The 16,857-nt window shown below is 40.8% G+C and overlaps 1 protein-coding gene across 1 annotated transcript in view; it reads right to left on the bottom strand.

Moving 5' to 3' along the window:
- The window catches only part of dnah6 (dynein, axonemal, heavy chain 6), a 127,360-nt gene that overhangs the window by 71,018 nt on the left and 39,485 nt on the right, over window positions 1-16,857 (bottom strand). Inside the window, exons 35-41 of the mRNA XM_034087682.2 lie at window positions 12,499-12,606; window positions 12,152-12,278; window positions 9,063-9,275; window positions 8,181-8,402; window positions 5,895-6,017; window positions 783-965; window positions 530-673 (exon numbers count right to left, since the gene is read on the bottom strand). Of these exons, the coding sequence (XP_033943573.1) occupies window positions 530-673; window positions 783-965; window positions 5,895-6,017; window positions 8,181-8,402; window positions 9,063-9,275; window positions 12,152-12,278; window positions 12,499-12,606 (1,120 nt within the window). The remainder of the gene's footprint in view (window positions 1-529; window positions 674-782; window positions 966-5,894; window positions 6,018-8,180; window positions 8,403-9,062; window positions 9,276-12,151; window positions 12,279-12,498; window positions 12,607-16,857) is intronic.

The raw sequence follows: 16,857 nt of genomic DNA, 5'->3' as shown, positions 1-16,857 counted from the left end.
TGGTAAATGGATTTGACTTTGTTGGGAAAAAGAGAAATGTCCTGAGTGGCAGAGAAGAGTTTTACAGCAGCTGTGTACGGAAGCCCTGAGAGGCAAGTATGGAAAATAAAAGTGGTGATCCATTTGATAGTTTTGATATATTATTAAAACAATGCTGTGTCTTCTTAACACAGAAGTAGATTTAAAAACAGTTAATTTTTTCAAGATACTGTTTTAATCTATGAAAACAGTTATTATTCTATAGAATTATATTGTAATACTCATTCTAGCCACAAGAGGACCTCTACCGTAACTTAATATGTCTGTGTTCTGCGTAATGTCTGTGTTCTGCGTTAAGCATTGGAATATTACTGTCATGTCTTTGTTTTGGCTGGAGATGTTTTCATCAATAATCTTTAAAGGTAACTTAGAAATAATATGCTCGCAAAACTCCATCCTATCTTTGTATGTATATGTATGTTTAAGCATCTTTGAGCATTAGAGAAAGCGCTATAAAAATCCCATGTAGTATTATTATTATTATATGTACCTTAGCATTGTTGTTGCCTTCAAACTGATCCCTGATGAACGTGTCAAAAGCATCCCAGTTAGAATTGGTCAGGTTTCCACCCACTGCCCACAGGTAGCAGAATATGAAGGTCTGACATAATACACTGTTGAGGTTCTTGGAATCCTGAAACACACACACAAACATAAAAAGGCATAACATTGGTGAGTAGGCTATGGGATTTTTTTGTTTTAATCATTCACTCTTATCTTAAAGTGACAGTTAAATATTGTACCATTTTAAGATCTGGCCCTCCTTTGCCCAGCAGCAGCGCCTCCAGCAGGGAGCACAGAGAGGCCACTTTGCTGATGTCCACCTGTCGGATGGCCTGGGTGCAACGCTTCAACACGAACTGAAGACCCTTCTCCACATACTGCTCAAACAGCTCCAGCAGGTATGTCCGCACCGGCTCTGGGAGCTTGAGAGATGACATGGAGAGAAACAATTGATAAAAGAGAGGGAGGAGGGTTAGATTATTCAATAGTTGTATGTCCTCATAATCATTGAGGCAACTTAGTTAGTTCACTTAAGTTATGTTCATGGTTTAAACAATTCTCTTTCAAATCCACTCAGAAATAAATGTAAGTACAACTTTACAATAAACACATTTGAAGGAAAACAATATATTGTTTAACTCCTCCTTCAGAGCGGCAGGCACATTAAGTCAAAAGACGTAATGCTAATAGACTGCTGTAAATGTGTAATACATGTTTTATATTGTAGTAAAATGTGCACATTTTTACCTTAGCTTTTTATGTTTATATTAATATTTGTAATCTTGTGTTTAACTTTATCTTAATGGTGGGGTAGGTAATTCTGGAGAAACCAACTCGAGTGCGCTAGAATTTGAAAATACACAGCCGGAAAAAATCTGCCACTTCCTTACAGAGCCCCTCCTCCAACACACACGAACATGACCAATGAGGGCACGAGATAAGTTTGTGCACAGATGGAAGGCTGACAGGCAGGTAGGCCATCCAGTTATTTTAGCCGGGTCGGCTAAAATGATTGGTCGTGCTTTTTACAGTACTACGGCTTCCACAGATGACATTTTTTATGGATTCTTTTTTATTAAGATATTTATTGCTATCGGGATGTTAAGAGCATTCCATGGAATATAACAACAAGTGTATCTCGAGCCGGTTTCTCAAACGTACCTACCCCACCTTTAATTGAATATTTTACTTTATCTTATGTTAATATAAATATTTATATTTTAGCACATTTTTCACCAACAGCCTGAACACCTGGACGTCAACAAGCGCTCGGTCCCAGGTGTGTGCAACAGTTCTTACTGTCCCCGTCACCGTTGTGTTTGGAGCGCCTTGCTGTGTTTTGTATTCAGCGTAAATATCTCATTAATACTTAATAATATGAATAAACCACTGTATATATTGTAATATACATGTTATGTATTGTAGTACTATGTGCACATTTATACTTTTAATTATTATGTTTACATACATTTATTTTGACTTTTTTAACATGTATCTTTATTTGAATTTGTTCTTTGCTTCTTATGTTAATATGAATATCTTTATTTTGTACACTGCACATTCTTACTTGAACTTGTTATTTTTATATTAATGTTCTTTATCATGTGTTTTTTGTAATCATTTAAGTTTATTTTAAGCAAAAATGGAGCAACTGTCAACAAAAACAATTTCCCCTGGTATGAATCAAGTACACTTAGTCTGATTCAATGACTTGAGGTTACTGACAGTTTGGCCAAAATGTATAATTTTACATACAAAATGTGCCCCTGTGGTTGCTACCTAGCATCTGCTCTCTGCAGTGAGTGATGGGGGTTGTTTTGTGCGTGACGTAAACGCAAGAGGCATTATATAAAATAGCGTATTTCCAAAAAGGTTCAAATAGACGTTTCCTTGAACAGGTATTGCACCTGGAGGAGAGTGTGGGACAGAGCACAAAGAAAATGAAAATAAGAATAATTACGGTCAATGCGCTTCTAGTCCCAAGAGATACAGGGAGACAGCCTCTCTCAGTCAAAATGTATTTTTTTGGAAAAGGTAGTTTTCCTTTAGGGGCCCTTTTAGGTTTTCTGGGGTTGTCCCTTCCCTGTAGCTCTATAGGATGTTGTGCATGTAAATGGACTGCAAAGGCTAACATCACAAATGTCCCTCCATGGGGAGTTTCTCTCCCACACACGGCGGTTCGATCTCACTTCCTGCAGTCAACATTTCCAAATGTCCTTGGGCAAGGTACTTAATCCAACATGACATGGTATTGAAGACTTTGGATAAATTGTAAGCCAAATAAAAATAATGTAATGTAAAAATGACAGCTTTAGATATGTATACTATCATCAAACAGATTAGTCTCAGTCAATTAGACAGTGAGACAAAGTTAAACAATAACGGCCCGTCCACACTACAGCTTCGACAGCTTCAAAAACGGTTTCAACGCGTCTGCCCATTCACTTGGGGTGACGTCACTTTTCGCCGAACTGCATTGTGGGAAGCAGAGCGGAGCTTTCCTGGCGTTTCAGGCTGCAAAAGTTGAGCAATGTTCAACTTTTGAAGCTTCTGAAGCTTTCGGTGGAAGCGTCAGCCAATCAAATCATATGCCAGTACAAGCTCTAGCCAATCAAACCGCTGCTTGTGTGTCAGGGGCGGGAGTTTCATGTGATTGGTTGTTGGTCGAGCTTCCCACACGCCCAGCTTCAAGCTTTTTTTGAAGCTGTAGTGTGGACGGGGCCGTAAGAGAGAGATAGAGAGTTAAAAGTTAAGAGGAAAGCTGACTGGCTCTCACTGCGAAGCCAAATCACCCAGAAAAAGCTGCTGCAAGCTATAAACTTTGATGTTCTGTTCTGTCATCAACGTTTAAGCCCCTGTCACACTGTCCCGAAATTGACACCCGATGGACACCAGAATATGGAATTGTGAATTTCGCACGAAGATGGCCCCGAACCACACACGAAGGCAACATTTACATTACATTTAAGACATACAACTGCAATGAAAGTACCAAAAACAATTATGTTACAGTACTATGATACCGTACTGATATCTTCAGACTTTGTTCTTTATTTTATCCGTCTTTATATGTAGAAAATATTACGTTTTCTCCGTAATGTTGTTTCCATAACAACAACAACTGTCCTTCAAAATAATATATTATATCCTTTTCAGTTTCACAGAACACAAATTGGGTTATTTACATAATATGTTTACATGATTTTGTTGTGCAATAAAACAACCCGATGGACACACGATAAAGGAAATGTTCAAATTCGGCTGTGATCGTAGCAACATCGGGCCGTTCGTGAGGGCATCTTAAGCCTTCGTATGACCGCTGGCGGAGTTTCTCAGGCTCCGGCAGCAACTTCGTGAGCGGTGGCAAAATCTTTGGCATGCCAAAAAATTGCAGAAGGACCTTGCGAAGGTTCATTTTCGTGTTGAATTCGTGTGTCAATGTTGCCCTTCGTAAGGCCATCGTGAGGGCATCTTGTTATCATCGGTGCCATCGGGCATTCGCCCCGATCAGAGTGAGGGTGAATGCACCGATGATAACACGAAGATGACACGATTTGACAAGATGCCCTCACGAGTGCCTTACGAAGTTGCCGCTCACGAAGTTGCTGCCGGAGCCTGAGAAACTCCACCGGCGGCCATACGATGGCTTAGATGCCCTCACGAATGGCCCGATGTTGCTACGATCACAGCCGAATTTGAACATTTCCTTTATCGTGTGTCCATCGGGTGTCAATTTCGGGACAGTGTGACAGGGGCTTTAAGCTGAAGCTTAAGTTTCTCTGCCTGTAATGCCTGAAAAGGCACATTACCTTTCACGTACCAATGCTCAAACAGCAATACTAAATTAGATGATATCCTCTAATGCAGTGGTTTTTCACCTTTTTGAGCCCCGACCCCTAAGAATAATCAATGTGATCACTCATAAACAGTGTGCACATACTGAAGTAAATGCATTATAAGCTGGTAAGTGGTTGTCTATTTATTTTTGTAATCCTGAGTTATTTTCTCACATCACATTAGTGTCATCCCTAAACAGATACTTGCTGTGACAAATTGAATTGGAAGCGGGGCTAAAGCCCCTGTCACACTGTCCCGAAATTGACACCCGATGGACACACGAATATGGAATTATGAATTCCGCACGAAGATGTCCCCGAACCACACACAAAGGCAACATTTACATTACATTTAAGACATACAACTGCAACGAAAGTAAAACAAACAATTATGTTAAAGTACTATGATACTGTGCTGATATTTTCAGACTTTGTTCTTTACTTTCTCCGTCTTTATATGTAGAAGATATTAAGTTTTCTCTGTTATGTTGTTTCCATAGCAACAACAACTTCCTGTCAACTTGCCTTCAAAATAAAAGCATCTAAATAAAACAGGAAGTTGACCTAAATTACATTTAAGACATACAACTGCAACGAAAGTAACAAAAACAATGTAATATCCTTTTCAGTTTCACAGAACACAAATTGGGTTATTTACATAATATGTTTACATGATTTTGTTGTGCAATAAAACAACCAGATGGACACACGATAATGGAAATGTTCAAATTCGGCTCTGATCGTAACAACATCGGGCCAGTTGTGAGGGCATCTCAAGCCATCGTATGACAGCTGGTGGAGTTTCTCAGGCTCACCTCATCGGTGCCATTGGGCATTTTTCGCTCCGATGATCAGACGAAGATGACACTATTTGATAAGATGCCCTCGCGGGTGCCTTACGAAGTGCAAAATGGACACACAAATTCAACATGAAAATGAACCTTCGCAAGGTCTTTCAGCAATTTCTTGGCATGCCAAAGATTTTGCCACCGCTCACGAAGTTGCTGCCGGAGCCTGAGAAATGGTTTAAGATGCCCTCACGAATTGCCCGATGTTGTTATGATCAGAGCCGAATTTCAACATTTCCTTTATCGTGTGTCCCTCTGGTTTCAATTTCGGGACAGTGCGACAGGGGCTTTAAGAAAAGCGCAAGTGCTCATGCTCTACAGGCCAAGGTCAGAGAAAGGTCAGAGAACTTTTAGTATCTACAGTCAGGCCTTTTTGGGCTTCATGCTCCACTGAGCAACTCTCATAGATACAAGGTCCCTCCTCCATCGCTGTATCCAGTTCACTTGACACATCCATGATTGAGCCCCAGTTCAAGGGTGAGTGACAAATGATTTAATGTGTAAACGATGGTGTTTGATTTAAAATGTCATTTTCTTTCCTTCTAGAAAACCATCTGGAGACTCGCATTAATGACCCTCCAGGTTGAGAATCTCTGTTCAAATACCACGTGCGTGATATGAGCCAGTTTGAAAGGCCTTTTTTCCTCACTGATGAGGAGTGTCCTACCTTGGCTTCTAGACCGCTGATCCACGTCTGGACATAAGGCATCCACTTGAGCTCATTTGGGTCGATATACACCATCCCACAGCGACTGACGGTGGCTGGAGATGCTACAGACAAGTCCTGGACCTGAAAAACACATTTTAAAGCCAATTACCATATTTTAGTATAAACCTATGCTTACATATATTCAAACCTTAAACCTCATATATATCTCTTCAAATATATTCAGAGAACAGACACAGGCATGGCTGTCTGACAATAGCTGATAAGACACAAGACATAGTGCTCTTTGGTATGGGAGGTCAAGGAGAAAGAAAGTCAGAAGCAGTGTTGTTTTGACGAATATTCCATCAAAATGACTCAAATTCAGATAGAGAAGCTTACTACAGGCCCTGTGCAGGATACGAGAATGGCATGGCTTGAGAATTGGGTGTCCTGGTTGTTTGTCATTGTCACAAAGTGGTGCGATCATCAGGTCTCAGATTATAAAAATGACATACAGTTGCAAGAAAAAGTATGTGAACCCTTTGGATTCTCCACACATAGTGTTGTGTGTTCCTTCCAAACAACTCAACTTTGGTTTCATCTGTCCACAGAATATTTTGCCAGTAGTGCTGTGGAACATCCAGGTGCTCTTTTGCAAACTTCAAACGTGCAGCAATGTTTGTTCTGGACAGCAGTGGCTTCCTCCGTGGTGTCCTCCCATGAACTCCATTCTTGTTCAGTGTTTTACGTGTCGTAGATTCGTCAACAGAGATGTTAGCATGTGCCAGAGATTTCTTTAAGTCTCTAGCTGACACTCTAGGACTCTTCTTCACCTCATTGAGCATTCTGCGCTGTGCTCTTGCAGTCTTCTTTACAGGACGGCCACTCCTAGGGAGAGTAGCAACAGTGCTGAACTTTCTCCATTCATAGACAACTTGTCTTACCGTGGAATGATGACCATCAAGGCTTTCAGAGATACTTGTGTAACCCTTTCCAGCTTTATGCAAGTCAACAATTCTTAATCGTAGGTCTTCTGAGAGCTCTTCTGAGCGAGGCATGGTTCACATCTGGCAATGCTTCTTAAGAATAGCAAATTCAAAAGTGGTGTGTATTTTTTATAGGGCAGGGCAGCTTTAACCAACACCTCCAATCTCGTCTCATTGATTGGACTCCAGGTTGGCTGACTCCTGACTCCAATTAGCTCTTGAAGAAGTCTTTAGCCTAGGGGTTCACATACTTTTTCCACCCTGCACTGTGAATGTTTACATGGTGTGTTCAATTAAAACATGAAAACATATAATTGTTTGTGTGGTATTAGTTTAAGCAGACTATGTTTGTCTATTGTTGTGACTTAGATGAAGATCAGAACACATTTTATGACCAACTTATGCAGAAATCCAGGTAATTCCAAAGGGTTCACACACTTTTTCTTGCAACTGTATAAATGTATTTTTAGATGGTCTTCAACATGTAATAGAAGGAAAAGTAATGGGTGTATTGGTACGGGTTAGATAAATGCGGCAGGTGTGCAAAAAAAGCATCACTGTGCATAAAAAGGAGTGTCGACAAATCCAAGAATCATCATGCATATTACATTAACGCAGCGTCCACACGGCGGCGTGCGTTGAAGCTTGCCGGTGAGCTTGTCTGAAACTCGACCAACAACCAATCACATTAATCTCCCGCCCCGGACACACAAGCAGTGGTTTGATTGGCTAGAGCTTGTACTGGCATATGATTTGATTGGCTGACGCTTCCGTCTAAGCTTCAAAATTTGAACATTGCTCAACTTTTGAAGCGAGCAACGCGAAGCGAAGCAACGCGAAGCAAAGCAAAGCAAAGCAAAGCGAAGCAACGGTCCCACAATGCAGTTCGGCAAAGCGTGACGTCACCCCATTCAAAGTGAATGGGCAGAAGACTTGAAGCTTCAATGCACGCCGCCGTGTGGACGGGCCGTAGCAGAGAGACAGAAGATTTGAATTTGGTAAACGTACTTATAATTGCTTTTTGTATAATTTAAGAATCAATCGTTTTTCTTTACCTGTTACCTTTTAAAAAATTGAAATTGCTTTCATTTATTTACATTTCAGTGTCTGCCGTCTTATTAAGCAAATCAAAATATCTCAAAACGTTATCAATATCTAGTTAACATACCTTGTTGCGAGCCATTTGGCTAACATTTTTTAGGCTTTAAAAAAGAGATCTGGACCAAATCAGCCGTTTAAAAAACTGCTGTCCCCAGTGTAAATGCACAAACTCATCGAGGTACACACTGAAGCAGAAAGCATGAAACTCAGCTCTAACCTCGAACAACATGTGTATGGATGGGGTGAGTTTGATTCGCTCGCTGTTGGCCATACAGAGCATCTTGTTGTCGTCCAGCACCGTGTTCATGTTCTCGATCCACAGGGCGTCCACCGGGCCGTCGCAGATCACCCACTTGTGGTCGTCGGTGGTGTCGTTTACCGCGTGGCGGACACTCAGCGCCATCAGTCCGTCACGCCACTCCATTGTTAACGTGTTAACCTGAGAAGTTGAGGAAAATAATGAACGTGTAAGAAGGGAACCGGAGGAAAATAAGAATACTTTATTTTTATCGGGGGACATTGGGTTTTCGTCGCAGATGCTCCATTTTAGAATAAATTAATTAATACACAAATAAATAAATAAATAGCAGTGTTTAAATAAAATAGGAACGTTTATTAAAATTGAAAACAATACTTTATGGATTGGACATACAGTAGGTAGTTAAACCAATAATGCGCAACAAAAAATTGAGAACAACGAAATAAAAATATAAATATCGAGTAAAATGTCCATATAAAGATTAAATAAAATGGAATGAAGATATTCATATACAGATCAAGAATGTCATACAGTAAAAGGCTCAAATACAAAAATATATATAAACAAAGTAAAATGTTCAATAAAACATAAAATAAAAATAAAATGAAGAAAAATATGTATATAAAGTTTAATTAAGAATGCACAATTGTAAGATACATACATATAGAAATAGAATAAAATATGTATATCAACACAAGGCGTTAAAGTTCAATGTGCACATATAGACAATAAATAACATGTCATGACTTCCTGTGGCGCATCTTGGTGGAATGAGTGCCTGAGCAGAGTGGTGTGGAAACAGGAAGCTGATGTGTATCTGATTCTCCTGTCCTACAGTACCTCTCCGTAGAGCTCTCCCATGGTGACAGATTTGGGGTTGAGGATGTAGGTCTTGACGTGCTGAAAGAAGGGGTTGTTAGCCTTGTGCCCCGTGGCCTGGAGGGTCTCCAGTGTGTCTGCCAGGATTCTGTACACCGTGGTCTTACCTCCACCTGTAGGCCCCACCAACATGACACCATGACGCACTAACATGGTCTCATACAGCTGGATCACCTGGTTGAATGGAAAGAAGAATAGAAAGGAGGACATGTTTTGAGAATGGACCGAGTTTCCAAAACAAAATAAATGCATTCAAGCCTACAACTTATTTAAGTGGAACAAACTTTAATTCTTGTTGTATTTTTGATATTTTGGGTGAACAAACCTTAAAACTGTACACAGTAAATAGAAAACACCGTCCACAGATGCAAAACAAAAGAATTCTGAACTCAAATAAATGTTTTGCAAATTTAAAACGGATCTGCAAATCAAACACATTCCACAAATAATGAAAACAGTCATTGCATTAAACTGATTCACAACCAAATGAAAAGCATTCCTGAATATCTTCCACTTTTTATTTATGAATCCGGTTTTTAAATTGCAAATTCAAATTGAATTTGTGGATCTCAATTCTACACAGACCGAGCTTCGAGACATATTATCAACCAGTCTGAAGGAAAATCAACTCTTCCCACTCAGCCATTTTCAGGTAGCTCGCGATGGCCTGCTGATGACGCGGCTTCTGCATTTCAAAGACTGAAGATGATGATTTGTTTTAAACAACCAGTCGCAGCATTCATTATTTGTATTATATAAATGTGAGTAAGTATTATGGGTTTATTGGTTTCATATTTATAATAGAGCACAACATTGAAATGATTATTACTTTGGTTGGCAACTTGTAGTCCCAGGGACACCAAACTACTTATCTTCTATGTATCTATCCTTTCAGGTGGTAATAGTCACAACCAGTGTTGGGCAAGTTACTTCCAAAATGTAATATATTACATATTACTTATTACTCTCTTTTGAAAGTAATAAGTTACATTACAAAATTACTGTCTCTGAAATGTAATGAGTTACACTACTTTAGTTACTTTTCTAGTTACTATCACCAAAATAACCGCAAAAGAATGGCTAGGTATTTGAAATGCTAAAATGTAGTTTAGTGCAGCTCATTATACATCCAATGAAGGGCAATGTGGTATAGCATAACAACTGTGTAGGCCCTTAAGGCTACTAACAACTTGTATTACACGGGTTAGTTGAATACTCAATTCTGATTGTAAATTCTTAACATGTGACACGTTGTTAATACAGTAGTACAGACCACTGTCAAGGACTCTAATGAAGGTTGCTAAGGAGGATCAAGAAAGAGAAAGGAAAAGAGGTTAAAAGACGGAGCGCTGGACGTCAGATAAATCACCAGAAGAAGGCGGAGAGGAAGTAAACACTAACAGGACACGGAATGGGCTCTGTAGTGTGTTTAGTATATGGCCATGTACAGGCCCGGTTCCAGAACAAAATGACTCAGGGTGCATCTGAGATTACAGGGGACGCAGCAGTAGCAGGTTTACATGAGCAATAGTGGCCGGCAACAGCAATGAAAAATAGCATTCATGGTCCCCAATGATCAGATTATGGCCTTTGTTATGTTTTGAAACCAAGTAAGAACATTTCAAGTGAGTTAAAAGTGCAATCCTGAAATATCTCATATACTCCAAAGTGGACTGTGGCAAAGAAAAGCACAAAAGCTTCAAAGCTGTACTGATAAAACAAAGGAGAACATATTGTAAATCAAGGCAAATATTATTTGAACCAGCTCATGGTTTGAAATGGCAAACATTGAAAAGCAAAAGTATTATTAAAACCATGTAGCCTATCACTTTGGTCCCATCATATACTCTGGGAAGAGAATATTTACTGTCCTTGAAAACTGGTATCACATCATCATGTGAGGTTGACTTTGTGACCTGGAGATCATTTCAGCTGCAACATTAGCTCGGTGAGAAGCTTGGGATATGAGATCTTTTTGTAGACATTCGTGGTGAAGGCATCTGTGCTATTGTATGCATTATTTTTTGACCCAACATTTCTACAGGCATGGCAGAATATGGCACTATTTTCACATATTCTAGCCCTTGTCTATTTGTATACCACGAGCTGCAAAATGACCACCTAACCCCACTGTACAGGCGGGTACTTGTTTAGATCTACCTGGGCAGGCTCTGTTTTGCCGTGGTATCCTGGCACCTGCGGGCCGCAGAGGGGCGGCGTAGTTTCGGGCAACGAAGAGTGCTGCTCCGGGGTTGAGGGCGGCGAGTCAGGCGGGAGTAAGCTAGTGTCCACAGCGGAGGGTAACGTGATGTCCCCATCTGACCTGTTGCTACGGTCTGCAGTAGATGCAGTGTTGCTGGCGTTTAGTGATGGTTGATTTAACCATTTTCGTATAAATGATTATCCACAGATGTGTGTCACTGCTGTGGAAGCACTTTGGAAATGATGCACGCGCAGCGGAGCAGGTCACGCGCACCTGACACAATTTGTTGTTAGTATTTTTCGCTCCGTTCTCTTTTTTGAATAGAGGGCATAACATTCAACTGCCCCGAAGATCCCGACGCGAAGCCTGAAGGGTAAACACACCAGGTTTACTAATCTACCCGCACAATGTGTCTGGTGTCGGAATGTCTCGCTATGTTAGTACATTGTTAAAAAACAAAACACCATTTAATTTCGGGTTAAAATGTGTTGTAACTGCGTTACTGAGCATTGTAACGGGTAATATATTACCCACATTTCATTAGTAATGCGTTACATTACTTCGTTACAGCAAAAAGTAATATATTACTGTAACTCCGTTACTTTTGTAACGCGTTACACCCAACACTGGTCACAACACACTTTTGACACACTATCTCGATACAAATCGAAGTCTTGTTATTATATGTTAATGTTACATCTAAATTGGAATATGAGATTTACATTTTAAATCTAAGTGTAGAATTCAAAATTGTAAGGAAAATTAGCCAAATACAGAAAATAAACACTTTCATAAGGAAAACATTTAAAAAATAAAGGAAGACACATTACTTCCCCCTCTTTTGTACCTTCTTGGTCATGCCAGCCAGCGGCTGTAGGTTTCGCTTCACCAGAGACTCCAGGATGGTGGTGTGTAGCACGCCGTAGTCATGGTCAGGAATACTCACACCGGGGAACAGGTCCGATAGGATACCACTGGGAAAGAGGGGGGGGGGTATAATACATAAACACATACAGTACACACACACACTATACAATGTTGTGTTTCTACAGAAATAAACAAATTACAGTTTTTTCTCATTAAAACTTATCTTAAGTGTGATCCATTGTAATAACTAGTGGTATTTTAGGTGTGTGTACAGTCGTTGCACCAGGAAAGCGTTGTGCTTTTTTCCAAAAGGTCTAAGAGGCTTACCCAAACAGCATAGAATCATCAGTGAGGAACTTTGGCAGGTTGGAGTCCCTCAGGGCTCTGATGAGGACCACATCCTCACTGAGGTGGGGGTTTTCTCTCTTCAAAGACCTAAAACACACACATTATTATTATTATATATCTGCTCCCTGATCTCACGGCGAATTGTAAGTGGCTACTGCCTGAGATCGCATGCTGTGGTTTTATTAAATGTGCCAACTGCTAGGACTGTCTTAGGGGAGACAGCTTTTAGATGCGCAGCTCCTCTGTCTTGGAATAGTCTGCAAATTAAATGGAAACTGAGCAATCTGGTGCCACTAAATGTTTTTAAAGCTTGGTTGGATGCTACTCAATGGGATGCTGTTGGTACCTGTTCATGTGGATAGTTATTTAGTGGGAATGCTGACACAGCATTCCTCAAATATAAACACCTGTGTCATGGAACACGATGATGTCATAACTCCAATTGACATAATTAGAGCAGCAGACTAATGACTGGTCACTGGAGTTTAACACACTGTCTCAGCCTATTATTTTCCGTCTGATGGAGACGTCATACTGACTTCAACATGTTCCACATATTTTAGACATTATTGGTGACGTATACTTTTAGTTCTAAAGTTTTCAGTTCAAATATTCTGCTGCTTTTTCATGCATTTAGACTTTTATTTTCTTGTTCTTATTTCACATTCAAGTCCCCTCTATTCATGAACCCTTTAAAGTACTCAGCCACACCACTTATATACCAGGTGCGAATGTTGAATGCTATGTGAGTTAATCTTTCAAATACAAGGTTGCTTGTTTGATTCAAGCTCTCACTCAGAGGACCTTTATAAACATTTGAAGTATTGCACATCTTTAAACATGACTCTTATAAATCACTTTTAAAACCAACGATGCACTACAGCAGGGCTGTTCAACTTCATTAGCAAGTGGGCCAAATAGGAGAATCACTGGGGGTTTGTGGGCCACACAATACTTTGTCAAGGAATCACTACAAATAACTCTTGCTTACAGTAGTGTTAATAGATACTAATACATTAAATGAACTAGTCAAGTGCATCCCTTTTTTTTTTCTTGAATTGTATCAACATAAATCATTACAGAAAGCAACCAGTCCATACAAAAAGTAGGAAAGCTTTGGTTACAAGGCTTGACACAAAAGTGCAAAATGTTGCATCTTTAAAACTAAGGAGACATGAGGTTTTTTCCCCCAACAGGTCCATGTCCACTAATGTACAAAACAAGATGAATATAATAAAACAGTATTCATCACATTAACAGTAAGTAGCCCTGTTTATAATATCCTCAACATTTCCAAGCATACATAAGGTGCATTGAAGACAACACAAGTCCATAAAATGTAATACTAAATGCAAATAGAACATAGTAAAACAATAGCCATCATACTCACAATAACATTCATATCTTGGAAACATTTTTACTATTTTCAAAACAGTAAGTAGGCTTGTTTGAAGACTTCTGTCATGTTTAGCCTGTTTGCGTCAGTGAGAGAAATTACACTGCCTTCAGTGCCTTGAGTAGCTATTTCAGCATAGTTTGGCTCATAAGTGGTAAGAGCAATCCTGAGACATCATGCAGCTTCTCATTGGTCATGGAGCAACGTGCCCTTGTTTTGATGGCATTCATATGAGAAAAGCAAGACTCACAAGTATAGGTAGATCCAAACATTGTCAGTATAAGCAAGGCCACCTTCCTGTTGGCCACTTGACTCCGTTCAAATGATGCTAGCAGTCCCTGTACTTTCCTTCTCCGTTCGTCTGAGCCCACAGGAAAACTTGCAGAAAACGAGCCGTGATTTGAGTTGTAGTGTCGCTTTACGTTGTATTCTTTCATCACGGATATAATTTCGTTGCACAATAAACACACCGGTTTATTACTTGTTGCGGCTGGCAAAGTAAATACATATTTGTCAGTCCATTCATTCTGGAATTGGCGATTTTCCGAATCAACTTTACATTTCTTGGTCTTGGAGAGAGACATCTTGAAGCTGTTGTTAACTAAAGTACTTTCTCTGTGGCCCGCGAACCTAGTGTGTAACGTGAGTTTGACTGAGCCAATGACAAGTGCGGACACAGTGCCTTTTTTTTTTATACAGCAGGCAAAATAATGGATTCAAAATAATTCAAATGAATGGAAAAACCAGCGTTTTCGCCGCATCGTCGGATTTAGTGTGATCAGACATTAGTTTTATTTATGCTATATGCCATTTCGATTTGCAGGCAACCTCTTGTGGGCCAGAAAAAAGTTCTGAAGGGCCTGATTCGGCCTGTGGGCCGCTAGTTGAATAGGCCTGCACTACAGTGTCAGCTTTTCTAAAATAGAAACTTCAATGTTCACATCTTTCTAAATGATTCTACTTTTCAATGACCTATATAATCCTAATAATAATCCCATTTTCAATCTTCCAACTGTTCATATTTTTTGGTCAATTAAAGGTGCGCTAGAATTTGAAAATACACAGCCGGAAAAAATCTGCCACTTCCTTACAGAGCCCCTCCTCCAACACACACAAACGCGCACATGACCAATGAGGGCACGAGATAAGTTTGTGCACGAGATGGAAGGCTGACAGGCAGGTAAGCCATCCAGTTATTTTAGCCGGTCCCGCTAAAATGATTGGACGTGCTTTTTACAGTACTACGGCTTCCACAGATGAAATTTTTTTATGGATTTTTTGTCAAAGCATTTAAGATATATAAGTGTGCATCTAGACCGGGTGACGACAATACCTATTGACGCAGCAACCACTGTAAGTTATATTCTTGTTTAATTAGACTTCTCTGTTTCATTTATTCTACTCTGTATAATTGTTCTGTAGTTATTGTAGCTAAAACGGCGCTTTTGAGAGATTTTTAATCTCAGATCTGCTCACGTGAACCTGTTACACAGGTCTCAGTAGGCACTCAAGCCTGTATTACAATATAGGCAGGGCCTCTCTGCTGTCGCCCATCAGCTGTAGAGAGTTAACTAATTAGAGGGGCGTGGCCCCACAGCTGTGAGAACTCAGCAATCAGGCGTCCATTTTAGGTAGCTCTTTCCTGGAGCGTCAGCTTCAGCATCAGACAGCTGAAGACTGACAAAGACATTGGAGTCCTGCGGGAGTAAGACTGACAAAGACATTGGAGTCCTGCGGGAGTCACGAGGGTGGCAAAGAGGAGGCAAATCCTACTCCGATTGAGCTAATTACCGCATGGTGTCTTATTTTATTTTGTTTACTTTTCTACCCCCTCATGCTATAATCATGTGTATTTTCTCCATTCCTGTTCATGTGTCTTCTCGCAATTATCACTGGCCCCGTGTATCTCCTAATCGCTATAACCGGCCTGCTCTCGTCTATCCCACGTGCTCCACTGAGATCCAACATCTAGTTTCAGGCGGCCTGTGGAACTGCCAGTCAGCTGTTCCTAAGGCTGACTTCATCTCTGGCTACGCCTCCCTGCAGACCCTGGATTTCCTTGCTCTCACTGAGACCTGGATTACTCCATTCAACACATCCACCCCAGCAGCTCTCTCCACAGCATACTCCTTCTCCCATACACCCAGACCCACTGGCAGAGGAGGTGGCACTGGTCTCCTGCTCTCTCCCAAATGGAGCTTTTCCCTCTTCAAGCTACCTAACTTCGCTCCTTCCACCTTTGAATTCCATGCCGTCACAGTAACTCATCCTATACAATTAACCATTGTTGTTATCTACCGTCCACCAGGCGCCTTGGGGGACTTCTTGGAGGAATTAGATAATCTCCTCTCACACATCTCTGAAACTGGCCCTCCCGCTGTACTTCTCGGAGACTTCAACCTCCAGACAGGGAAGATAGACGAACTAACATCTCTGTTAACCGCCTTTGCTTTCTCACTGTCTCCTTCCCCACCAACTCATAAAGCTGGCAATGTCCTTGATCTCATATTCTCAAGGAACTGCACTACTTCTAACCTCTCTGTAAACCCGCTCCACACATCCGATCACTTCTTCATTTCATTCTCTCTACCCCTTTCCAAACATAACAAACTAATCTCTTCTCATCCGGCACCTCTCCGCCGTAACCTCTGTTCCCTTTCCCCCTCTACCTTTGCCTCATCGGTGCTCTCAGCCCTCCCTTCCTCTGACTCGTTCCAACTCCTGCCTCCAAACTCTGCTGCAGAAACTCTCCTCTCTACTCTCTCATCCTCTCTGGACTCTCTCTGTCCTCTCACATCTCGGCAGGCTCGTCAGTCCCCTCCTGCTCCCTGGCTAAATGACGCACTGCGTGCTAATAGAACCGTCCTTCGGGCAGCAGAGCGGAAACGGTGGAAATCCAAACACCATGACGACCTCCTAACCTATCAGGCTCTCCTCTCCTC

The sequence above is a fragment of the Pseudochaenichthys georgianus genome, chromosome 1 (assembly GCF_902827115.2).
Source record: "Pseudochaenichthys georgianus chromosome 1, fPseGeo1.2, whole genome shotgun sequence".
Lineage (NCBI taxonomy): Eukaryota > Metazoa > Chordata > Actinopteri > Perciformes > Channichthyidae > Pseudochaenichthys > Pseudochaenichthys georgianus.
The sequence above is the reverse complement of the archived record's forward strand: the minus strand, read 5'-3'. Positions and strand labels throughout refer to the sequence as shown.